We start from the raw sequence: 12515 nt of genomic DNA on the forward strand, positions 1-12515 counted from the left end.
GTCTGTAATGAGTTCGGTAGATTTTTATGAGGACCATTATGAATAAAGACAATCATTAAGATAATATAAGCCCAGTTTAGCTTTGCTGAACTCGTGTTTTTATATATAGCAAGTGACAGCTACCAGTTTCCAGCTACATTTTTTACCCGTCGGTCCAATTGCGGACTAACGATGGTGTGGACCCCTGGGGACTTGAGAATAGTCTTCGCGTCCCTCTAAACCAACAACCTACCCTGGAACCAAAAAGGTGAGGGGTTCCTAGACCCCACTCCACCTCCTAACACAAAATGTCAAGATTTAACCCACTTCTGAATGAAACCTATCTGACATTGGATAAGGCCCACGGTGTTTTTATGAACCTTATACGCATGCGTACTTAATGTCGGGTTTGAAAGTGGAGGCCATGGAAGCTGGTAGGCCCCCAATTGTCATGGGCTTTCGCGCACAGCTAGATCGCCCGACCGCTAAGTACCCCCATGGTCCGTCTTGCCCCCCCTATCCCTTCCCCTAACCGCACAAAGTTTTTTATTATTATTATTATTATTATTATTATTATTATTATTATTATTATTATTATTATTATTATTATTATTATTATTATTATTATTATTATTATTATTATTATTATTATTATTATTATTATTATTATTATTATTATTATTATTATTATTATTATTATTATTATTATTATTATTATTATTATTATTATTATTATTATTATTATTATTATTATTATTATTATTATTATTATTATTATTATTATTATTATTATTATTATTATTATTATTATTATTATTATTATTATTATTATTATTATTATTATTATTATTATTATTATTATTATTATTATTATTATTATTATTATTATTATTATTATTATTATTATTATTATTATTATTATTATTATTATTATTATTATTATTATTATTATTATTATTATTATTATTATTATTATTATTATTATTATTATTATTATTATTGTTATGTTTAAATAAGATACGTCAATGATGAACGTAAGGCCAATGTTCGTTATAGTTACAAACGTGTCTTCATCTTAATTGCACAGATTTGTAGCTACAAAAAAAAAATGTAATGCACTAAATTGAGACAGTCCCGCCCGGATACATTCACACCAAATAAAAACGGAATTCGCGATACGACTTAATTCCATTGATTCTAAATATGTTTGCCTTATGTAGTATTTAAGTTCAATAATATATATACATATGCTTCCATGCTAGACCGATCAATATGGCATTATTCCAATTCCCTTTGAACATCAAGCCCGCAAACAGAATGTACACTTCTAGATGCGTGTATATACGGTGGTTCTTTTATTATACCAAACAAACTAATTAACTTTTGGCAAGTACATACTATATAAGTATGCTTTCCAAATCTTTACGGAATAAAAGAGAGATTATTACACGGAAGGTTAGTCAAATGTTATATAGTAAACACGTGATAACATTTAGGGATCCTATATCAAATACATGTGTCGTCGCCGGTGATTTGCTGATCGCTTCTATTGTAATTCATTTAGCTAACTGTTCAGCCAATCTCGTGCCTTCTAATAGAATGCATGGCCTCCGTCTGTTCGTTAGAGACCGTAAAACAAATAGTCGGGTATAGTTGTATGAACATTTGTAAAGCTGCTATTGTGGTCTTTACCACTGGACGTCATTTTACCCTACACCTATACAGTGGCGATATTCATATCTATGGCAGTTTTGCTCTATTTCCACACTTTGCCGGAGAAACTCGATTGGTTTTATGTTTGAAACGTTTAACGGTACCTTTTATGTTCGAATATTTCGTTATGGAGTTACAAAGAATACATTTCGTAGAACAATTACTACACGAATCGGCGAGGATACGCAGATATTCTAGTCTTCTTCCTAGTAGAAAAGAGAAGGTTTACTGGCGATTTCTTCGACGAAAACGTTCACAAAGGCATGTTTTCCATCTTTACATACTAGGCCTATTAAATATTATAGAAATATTTGCATATCGTTTTCAAGATTATCAGTTTTATTTTTTGTTGGAAGTTGAGGGTTCCACCAGTGAGTTGTGAGTCATTTATTTTTTGGGTTATCGTTTTCTAATTTTGTTTGAGCCTATAGCTAGCTTATATGCGAATAAACTGTATACGTCTTTACCTTGGCAGATAGGCTACAGCCTAACTGACAAAAGTAGCCCCCCGGTACAGGGGATTGTAATGAAGGACTTACAGATGGTACACCCGCCAATATATTAGTACGCTTTTCCTCAAGCTGAGATCATATCCGTACTGTGCACTGGGCGGTATGCAGTGGTGCATCATCCATGTCTGCCAAAACCCTCTGGAAGTTGTGTAATATTACTAAGTGCAGACTGGTCTGGTGGCTGGCAACATATTGTGACGTCAAGCATATTGGATATGGCATTTTGGGTGTGACGTCACGGCGTCACCTTAAAGTTATCAACGATACAGTAAAATTGATCTTTGATTGTATGATAATTTCAACACTAACATTGGTCTAACCCCCCCCCCCTCCCTCACTCTCTATTACAAACATTCGTCCTGGTGTCCATGTACAGTGACGCGCACTCATATAAAATACTCAGTACAATGCGTCAGCGGTTAGAATTGAAGCTTAGGATTTCAGCTAACAAGAACAATTATAGAAGAAAAACAAATTAATAATAACTTTAATTATAGATCGTTTCTCAAAGTTTTGATTTGTGCTCTCAGTCCATTATACTTCTTTAAGAGACACCAAATATTACGTTTGGTGCCACCGATGCGGCTGTGTGACTTTAAGGTCATTTGAAGGTCATGGTTTGCTTCTATAGTCATGATAAATAACGAAAACATTTCAATAAGTCAACGTTAACTGGCACAACACCAATGTTTCGCGCCGTTTGAATTTCAACGGCAATGAGGCCTTACTGAAAAACCCAAATGAGCTGTGATCGTCTCTGTTATTTGAGGAACGCCGTTCGTGACAATTTGTGCTGTACCTTGATATCAAAACCCTTCGATATGTTACATTTTAGCTCTACGGATAATATTAACGACTTGTATTACGAGTATAGCCAAATGCAATATCGTGTATTAAATTTAAAGAAACGATGTAATCAAACATCATCAACCATTTTCCCATTTTGCATTAATAGAAATTTTAATTTATACAAATAATTTTCAAGTGAAATTCATTTTTGCTTCTACAGCCAGTTTGACCATCAAAAGTACTGGCGAAACAATTCATTGTATTTCAGTTTAGACTGTACTGTCATATTAACAGTAATGGGACCTTGTGTTTGCTTTGTTTTTGGACACAGAAATGGAACATTATACAGAAAACGCAAACTAGAACTTAACATATTTAACGGAATGACTAATGTGTATACATCAAATTTCAAAAATATCGAGCGAGCTTATTGCACTCGATAGTCAAAACAGTATGTAGGCCCATTATGATATAGTAGCGTGGACGAGTTCTCTAAGCAGCGGGCGAAAGGACTCAGTTTAATATGATCACGCTGGATCGAATTCCATTCCTTCCAGTAGAGCGTCACTTGTACGTTTCAACGTGTTTTCTTTTTGTATAAATGTTTTATATTTTTTGATCCGTGTTATATCCTTTGAGTTGCCACGGGAAAGCCAAATGTATTCTATGATACATGATATACCTTGATTGCAAAACGCATTAACTATGCAAAGTAGCCTGGCCGAGTGGTCTAAGGCGCTGGTTTAAGGCACCAGTCATTTCGATGGCGTGGGTTCGAATCCCACCGCTGCCAGTTGAATAAGATTTTTGTCATGAAAATATAAGAAATACTATAAGCTTTTACCCACTCCCCCTCCCACCCTGACCCCCAATGCCCACACAAACATAAAGTATGCACTGGTTTTCATTTGTAGATGTATCCTTTTATTGTTATTTTGCTATTCTCTACGATGTAAATTATTGAATTATGGGTATTGTGTATAACATGCAAACTATTCTTCACATATCATGGCTGTATCATATACTTCATGCGTCTCCCATGTATCGTAATATCAATATTATCAAATCCTACTTTGCCTCCCTTAACGGTCGTTATGCTATACTATATATATCTTTCCGAAAATGTCCGCAGGGAGAATTTTTAATGTTCCACTTTTTGTTGCAGTGATCATGTGATATGTACTTTAAAAGATATATTTTGTTTATGAGTATAGGTCAGATTAGCAGGGGATAACCGCTGAAATTAGTCCATGTGGGGTACTTGCATATAGTCAGTCCCAATTGCCCACTAATTTGTCGAATAGCCATGGGGAACACTTGACAATTATAATTATTAGTGTTTCCATTTTAACTCTGAATGATCGAAAAACTCCTATTTCAGATTTGTATTGACTTATATTTGTATTTCTTGGTATGTTCAATCTCGAATTTGGTAAGTTGTAGATATTTTCGCTCAGTTCCATTGAAGTCTATGCACTTAGACGGCGTTAAGGTAGGGTATGTTGTATCGCAAGAGCGATTGATCTACCGTAGTTTGTTTATGGATTCTGTATAGGTCAAGGAAATACGTACTATGCACAAGTATGCATGCATCGGTACAGTTTCCATGCTCAATTCGGATGTAATTTTTTATATTTTATTTTGTGAGATTTATTTAGATCATCGAAGGAAATCGAAGTAGCGTAACTGGTTACTTCTGGTTTGGAAAATCGCTTTTTAGTCTTAGACGCGAATCAATTAAAAATCATGCATAAACGCATATAGGTTCATGAATCATTTTATGCCTTTACAAACTAGGATGGCAGTCCCCTCGTGTTAACTATCTGCCACCGGAAGAGAGCAGCAAAATAACTTTCATTCTATCCTATATTTGTCCTAATTGCAAGGTGTTAAAATCAACCTGCAGGTCACCTTCTGATATTTACAAGATTTAAAGCTTACACTCTATAGAGTGTAGGCTTTAAATCTTGTCAATATGTTGACACTGCGTATAAGCTTGGGGTTTTGCAGTCTGTCGCGAGAATTCTGAGTCGCCTACAACCTTGATATACGTGCCGGGAACTTCCTAATGCTCTTGATGGGCTATCGCTCTCTCCCTCTGCAGTAGTTAGCCTTCACGCAGCATAGGCTGCATCAGGGAAATTGCAACAACAAATATGCAAATGCAACTTGTAAAGTTTAACAAAAATATAATCTCGCCATTACGTAATCTGTGACAAGGAACGATTGAGGCCTGTTTGGTATATTCATGTTCAGACATGTGATTATTATCAAGGAAAAGCGACTTCGGTGGGAAGGGGGGGGGGGGGTGGGGAGGGGTGTACCATGGTCCCCAATGTTATACGTTGTACCATGCTTTCTAAACCAGGTAACATTGATCTGATTTCTGCCTCACCCCCACCCCCATCCTTCCCTAATTAGCATATTTTGCTCGGATAGATTTATCGTCATAAAGTGATCATGTTAATTAGGCCTACTGGTTTGACCAATCTTTCTTAGACCGTGAAGAACTCCTGGGTGTTCACAGATACCCCGTAAACTACCATAGTTCATATATAAACTAAAAGTCTTCAATTTAACCCCAAATATACTAGAATTTTTATTCCATTTTGAATTTCCACAACTATGTTACTACTTCTCTCAATTCATTTTGTCCTCACTAAGACATTACTACTATAACTATATATGATACCTGTAACTTTCCTTTAGATTGCCCTGGGAAACAGTATAGAAATTTAGACCCCCAGTTAAGTTCTTTTTGAAATCTATTCTCAAATTTAACCTGCTCAAAGATTTGGTGCGGGTTGGGGTAATATTATCAGGAACTTGAAGTAGAATTTTCATACTTTACGTAAGCAAAATTATTTATTTCCATAATTGGTAAGTTATTTAAGTCAATTAACAGTCTTCCTTAATCTTTCGTACTATTTGCTTCAAAGTTCCCAGAACTGGTGGGCAAGTTTATCCTGATGGAAGACAATCAGAAAATCACAAACAAACAAACGTTTATAAATATAATAAACTCTCATTTTTCTCTCTGTTTTTCTGACAGGCGGTGCTGTGTACTTCTAAGACTGTTCCAACTCCTACTAATTTCTTTCATCGTTAAATCTACAGTAGCACGTAAGTACCATACACTGTTCTCTATTCATTATTTCATAGTCTGTTATATAGATGTCTAAATCCATACAATGTTTTACGAAACTAATTCATTCTTTCGAACTGCGTCTGTGCGCAACGTGACGTCGTAGTGGATACTAAACAAAGGAAGACAATTCTCATGACCTTACTTGACCTATGCGATTGAATGGCTAAATGCCTTTCAAATCATGAAATATGTGGGGGGAAAAGCTTCGATTCGGCCAGGGCACAAGTTTTAGAAATTGCTTACAAAAATGTAAAACAAATCACTACCATCGTGACAATTTGCAATACGTTGGTCCGTACGCATGCCTTAATTTGTATTGTGTTGTGATTGTTGGTAACCAGCAGTGGCGTGGAGTTTGGGAGGTGTTTCAATCCGATGTTCCGCTACCCCTTCCCCCCCCCCCCCCCAGTAGGCTCACTGTGGTCTAAGTATGCTACATTCCACATGGAACTGATTGACAATCTCTGCTTCAGATTTACAAAGTTATTTCTATATATAAATAAACATCACCTTGACGTGATTACGAATTTATGGAAGTTCTTTCTTTATTTTAAGCTCAGCCAAAACACGACAAATTATATCAAGTATGCTTATCGTCAAACTGAAATGACAATTGAAAGAAATTACTAAGTGTCATCAGGTTTTGCTCGAGTGACCTTTGACCCGAATCATTCCCCGTCGCCAGTTCGTGCTGTTTTTTCTATGAAAATAACTTCCAAACAAATCAGGGATATGAATAAGTGATAACAGAGCTTATTTGGAACACACATTCCATCGATTTTTGAGTTCCTGTTAGCAAACAACCTATAAAATACAACCACCACCACCTGTGTCGCAGAATGCCAGCCTCCAAGAAAGAGATATTGATTCGATTTAAAGAAGAAAAAACACAAAATAACTGACACTGTTGTTTTTTCTCAAGTTTGTTAATGTCTTACCGCGAGTTATTTTCCCCAGTAAAATGGACGGGCGTGCGACATTTCCGTAACCTACGGCTGTCATTAGCAAGATATGGTCATAAGTATATGTGTATGATATGTATGATATAGTATGGTACACGTCGAATAGATACTTACCGGTAGTATACGATGTTAAAAAGAACCTAATTTTCCCTGTAATCATGCATGACAGTATTTAGTCAAATATATTTAAGATTTTCGAGTATTTTGCTTCAACGATAAGCGCCTTCAGGAGGGGTGGGGAGGGGAGTGGAAGGGGGAAGGAGGAGGGGAGTGGGAGGGGTGGGGAGGGGTGGGGAGGGGAGTGGAAGGGGGAAGGAGGGGAGTGGGAGGGGTGGGGAGGGGTGGGGAGGGGAGGGGTGGGTGGGGAGGGTGGGGAGGGGTGGGTGGGGAGGGAGGGAGAGGGGTGAGGGGTGATGGTTGAGCAAATGGGCAGCATACGTACTTACCAGTAACATCACCATCATTCTTACATATATATAGTTCAGCGTTAGATTTGTTGCTATAGTAACACTATATACCCACCCAGACTCAATGGATTTCATTCGTTGCTGCAGTTACCAACAATTACTGGAGTTAATATTTATAAAATATGTACTTGATTAAGGAATGTTTGACAGGTGATGGTTGCACACGAGGAGAAGAATATTTCGCGATCGATTAAACAAATTCTTATTCAAGTGGGTAAACAGTGGATGTGACAGTCTTCATGGCGAGGATAAGGCTTTCGCGCCAGACGCTTCGTGAACATTTTGTATAGGTGTAACTTACCGAGAAGACAAGACATTAGTGGGATTTTATCTTCTTTGATTTGAACTTTTACTGGGGATAATTTAACATGTTGGTATGTCGTACTGAAGCCGATCAGTGATAAACTATGGTGTCATACAGGCCAAATAACAATAACAGAAACGTAAATAAATTCAAACCGAATATGACATAGCTTACAAGCAATGTTAAATGTTTGATCGTAAATTAACTGCATAAATGTTATCAAAGTCAAGTGTAAGATTCTTATACTAAACGTGCGGCAGTGAGCGACACGAGCGGTTTCTACGGTTTAGTATATAGTGGATTATTCATGTGCTGGCCGTTTATGTGTTAAGGCTAAATACGCTTATGGAAGGAATCTGTGTGTAAAAGAAAGGAGATAAGGTTATCATGGGATCGAGACCGAATATTAAACAACATATCTGTTCACATTTAAAGAAAATTTCACTTACTTCGATTGATTCAGAATAGATCGACATTCTTATTGTTGATTAACCCCGGAAGTGATGAAGGACGTGATAGAAAGGGGAAAGTATATGGTTATTTAATGTCTGTATGGTAAACCGAATGTAAACCTTGTTCTACAAACTAAACGTAACAAAACGAAACGATACGAAGGGAAACGAAACGAAAAAAAAGAGAAAGAAACAATACAAAACGAAACGAAACAAGAGAAGACAAAAAAATGCAAAGCGAAACGAAACGAAGGGAAACAAAACAAAACGAACCAAACAAGACAAGACAAGGCAAACAAAAGCAAAGCGAAAAGAAACAAAACAATACGAAACAATACGGAACGGAACGAAACGAAGATAATCAAGATAAGACGAAAAAAAGCAAAGCGAAACGAAACGAAACGACACAAAACAAAAAGAAACCAAACAAGACAATACAAGACAAGCAAAGCGAAACGAAACGAAACGAAACGTAAATAAACAAGACAAGACAAGACAAAAAAAAGCAAAGCGGAAAGAAACAAAACAATAAGAAACCAAACAAGACAAGACAAGACAAAAAAAAAACAAAGCAAAAAGAAACAAAACAATACGAAACCAAACAAGACAAGACAAGACAAAAAAAGCAAAGCGAAACCAAACCAAACAATACGAAACCAAACAAGACAAGACAAGACAAGACAAAAAAAGCAAAGCAAAAAGAAACAAAACAATACGAAACCAAACAAGACAAGACAAGACAAGACAAGACAAGACAAAAAAAGCAAAGCGAAACGAAACAAAACAATACGAAACAATACGGAACGGAACGAACGAAGATAATCAAGACAAGACGAAAAAAAAGCAAAGCGAAACGAAACGAAGCAAAACAAGTTTTCGAAAAGTGCCTGACAACATTGATTGCTCAAAAACAGCGTCACCGCAACCCTGCTACCATTATTGAATGTCTATAACTGCCATCTGCAACCAACTTCCATTATAATGACACATATCAAACTTTCCAGACAAGGTGTTCTCAAAGCTGATGTAGGGGGTCTTAAGTCCCAAACGGCCGCTTTAGATATCAGTCTCCCTTCATCTCCTCCTAATGAATTATAATTCCATTCTGAATTCGACAGGCCTATTTCATTCATATATTAGTGACTTGTTTTTATTTCCCTGGAGGAGTTATCATAAGGCAACTTCCGACGCCTGTACAATTTGTTGAATGTTAGTAGTTTATTGTTTCAGGATTTTTCAATTTCCTGTTTCATATCTCGAGGGTGTATACCTAAATTTGGATCCGTATACCTGAAAACAAACACACAAACGCAAATACACATGCACATTCACACACGTCTGTTTTTGGAGTTTTATAAGTTAAGGTATTACTATATATTCAACGTACTCAACAACTTGAGTAAATAAAACATAAGTAGGTCGTGATATCTAAATTTTTAATGTTTTGAATGAAAATAACTAAACCGCCCGATTCTTAAGTCAAGATTTGGTCTCAGACAAACCATTTCTTGTACCCAACCTTATGACAAAATAAGCAACGCCACCAATTAAGGGTCGCACATGATACATAAACTGTATCCAGGAATCCTATTTCAGGTCAGTGGCGGATTGGCTTAAAAAAACGTGGCCGGTTGCTAAGGCGAATCCGGACTTTTCCCACTGGCGTGGGAAAGGTGCTAGCTTCGTCTCAGGCGCCAAATGCGCCGCCTTTTCCAAAGTTTCATGGTAACATCACTGCATTCTGGATATATGAACCGGTAGCAATTTACGCTCTAGTTAGGTTCCTGCTTTGGGGGTTTTAAGTTAACACAATGCACAATATTATTACTCAAAACCCATCTACAGCCTATTTTTTGCGTAACGTATTTGCCTTTCCAATTCCAATCAATGTTGATAGCATGTTCCTATATCTGGATTATATCATTGGATGATCTTTCTGATGTTTTGAGAAGACAAACTACTGTCAAATTTTAAGGACTGTATATATAGCTAGAAATAACTTCAAATGCCTCTTGATAACTGACGAAGCTTGCCTTCATAAATATACTACCCCTGGAGGTCTATGGGCCATGCATGGTATCAAAATGAATGTATATTTGATTTCTCGTCAAAATTGTTTACTTATTTGCCCAAGTGTGAGATTGGCAGACAATATTTTGACGTTGCTGACATTTACCGTCCTGATTTGATTTACAACTACCCCATCATTTTTGATCGATTATTTGGAACATACACATAAGTCTCAGGAGGTATTTTGGGAACGCGGTCCACGGCCAATTTCGTTTTAGAAGTTAACGAGATCAAAACATCGTCTTCGTAATGTAAAGCTGTCTGGAACATATAAAGAAAATATGTGCAGCGAACAAGTGGGGAACAATATGTCCGTGGGTCTATATTAACGAAGGTAACATATCTAAAATTGAAGAGTTAGAACAATTGTATATATGTTTCTTGATTTATAGTATTATCTTTCATGTTTTTTTTTTTTGTCGGTACTGTAGAATCACATTACAATCTAGTCCATGAACCTTACTATACATTTTGCATATTGAATAATGAATTCGGCCTAAATGCCGATATATTTTCAAGAAAAGAAGAAGATATTTTACAAGTGATAAATGCTGGTTTGAATAGTATCAAGGGCAACAAGAAATTAGGGATTCAATGGATTTGTACCATTCGGTCATCAGTAACATTAATTTGTAAAAATAAATTCTAGGATGATTAATTAATTTGATAACTGCCATCTTGTTTGGTTAATTGTCGACCAAACGTAAATGGTTGCCTTAAAGAGTAACGCAAATTCTTCGTGGTACTTGTCTTTATAAGTCAGGATGTATTGCTCTTCCTATTGGGGATTTTCAGCGGTAGGATATGGACCCTAGCTTTGAGGTGTGGGTCGACGGCCTGTAAGACAAGTAACCAACTGTCACTGCAAAATGTCGTTACACATTTAGACAGCTTCAAATGCAATCATCTGTTCGTAATTAAATCTTAGTATCACGTAAATAGTTGGCATTTTTCCATCTTTAACACTGAAATACAATTAAACAGCAAAGTTAAGTGCGCTGCTGTTATAAGTGGGTACCTCGTGTAAAATATTCCCATACCCACCCCACCCCTCCCCACCCCTCCCCACCCACCCGATTCCATATCAGCTCTGTACATTTGGCAGCCTTTTTCAAATATATTTTTTCGCCAAACCTATAATACATATAACGTTGTTAATTTCAATAGTATTGCGTTCTCGTCCACAGGATTGTTATCCAGTGAGCATAGCTCATTTAATGAATTCATTACGTTAAATTTTGAAATTTTTATCTCCCAGCCAATCTCTAATAGTAGTATTAATGACATGTGAAAATTCTTACGAATTGTTTGTAATTTTTCGGACTCCCTCTTCATAGGTGAACTGCAAATTAGGGAGACAATGTACAATGAATTGTGATACTGTTTTAGTATTGGATAATATCAAAAGAGCAAGCAAAAAGAGAGGAAATTTCCGATATTGGCTTCCAAGCACAGACGTAGGCGTTTTAAAAAGTGATGTTAACTTCACATTTCACTTACAAACATACCTTTGGACTCTACAGCATAACTTCTGCGGACGATTACTTGTGTTTCAGCAGTTCCGCGAAATATACCCTATGGTTTGTCATAAAAGTACCGTAGAGCAGTTTATCGTATACATGTAATTTCACAGAACATTGTTGATAAACGTTTAGGCCTATATGTCCAACTAGACACATGCAAGACAAGAGAAGTCTATTGGATGTTGAACAGCAAATTTGGTAAAGATCTTCGACATTAACTGACGTTAGCAACAGGGAGTTTTCATTCTTTTGAAAGGACGTCCCAAGGACAAGTCTTTTGTTTTGTTAAATATTTTAAGAGAAACAGTGACCCCTCACTACGCAGGTGGTTATAGGATTAGCTATCATAATTAAATTCATCTCTGTGGTATAACACGGCCTTCTTTTCATTACGAATTGTACATGCTGAGCACAATGGCACAGTTTTAGGCGGTGACGTACTGAAATCACGTATAGACATCAAGTGACAGATATCATCAGTGGTGAGACTAGGGCTTCTCTGAAATATGAAATTAAAATAGTTATGAAACTTTTAGAAAGCCTTTGTATAGATAAATGGGGTCAATTAGCGACATTATGGTTAAAGTTGTCACTTA

The 12515-nt window shown here is 36.5% G+C and overlaps 1 protein-coding gene across 2 annotated transcripts in view; it reads left to right on the plus strand.

Moving 5' to 3' along the window:
- The window catches only part of LOC139973233 (uncharacterized), a 73967-nt gene that overhangs the window by 28910 nt on the left and 32542 nt on the right, over nucleotides 1-12515 (plus strand). Inside the window, exons 1-2 of one of the 2 annotated variants that reach the window (XM_071979768.1) lie at nucleotides 1648-1953; nucleotides 6046-6116. In XM_071979768.1, the coding sequence (XP_071835869.1) occupies nucleotides 1802-1953; nucleotides 6046-6116 (223 nt within the window). In that variant the 5' untranslated portion in view covers nucleotides 1648-1801. Of the gene's footprint in view, nucleotides 1-1647; nucleotides 1954-6045; nucleotides 6117-12515 lie in introns of those variants that run through there. The other variant, XM_071979769.1, reaches the window with a different exon arrangement.

Source organism: Apostichopus japonicus, chromosome 9 (assembly GCF_037975245.1).
Source record: "Apostichopus japonicus isolate 1M-3 chromosome 9, ASM3797524v1, whole genome shotgun sequence".
Classification (NCBI taxonomy): domain Eukaryota; kingdom Metazoa; phylum Echinodermata; class Holothuroidea; order Aspidochirotida; family Stichopodidae; genus Apostichopus; species Apostichopus japonicus.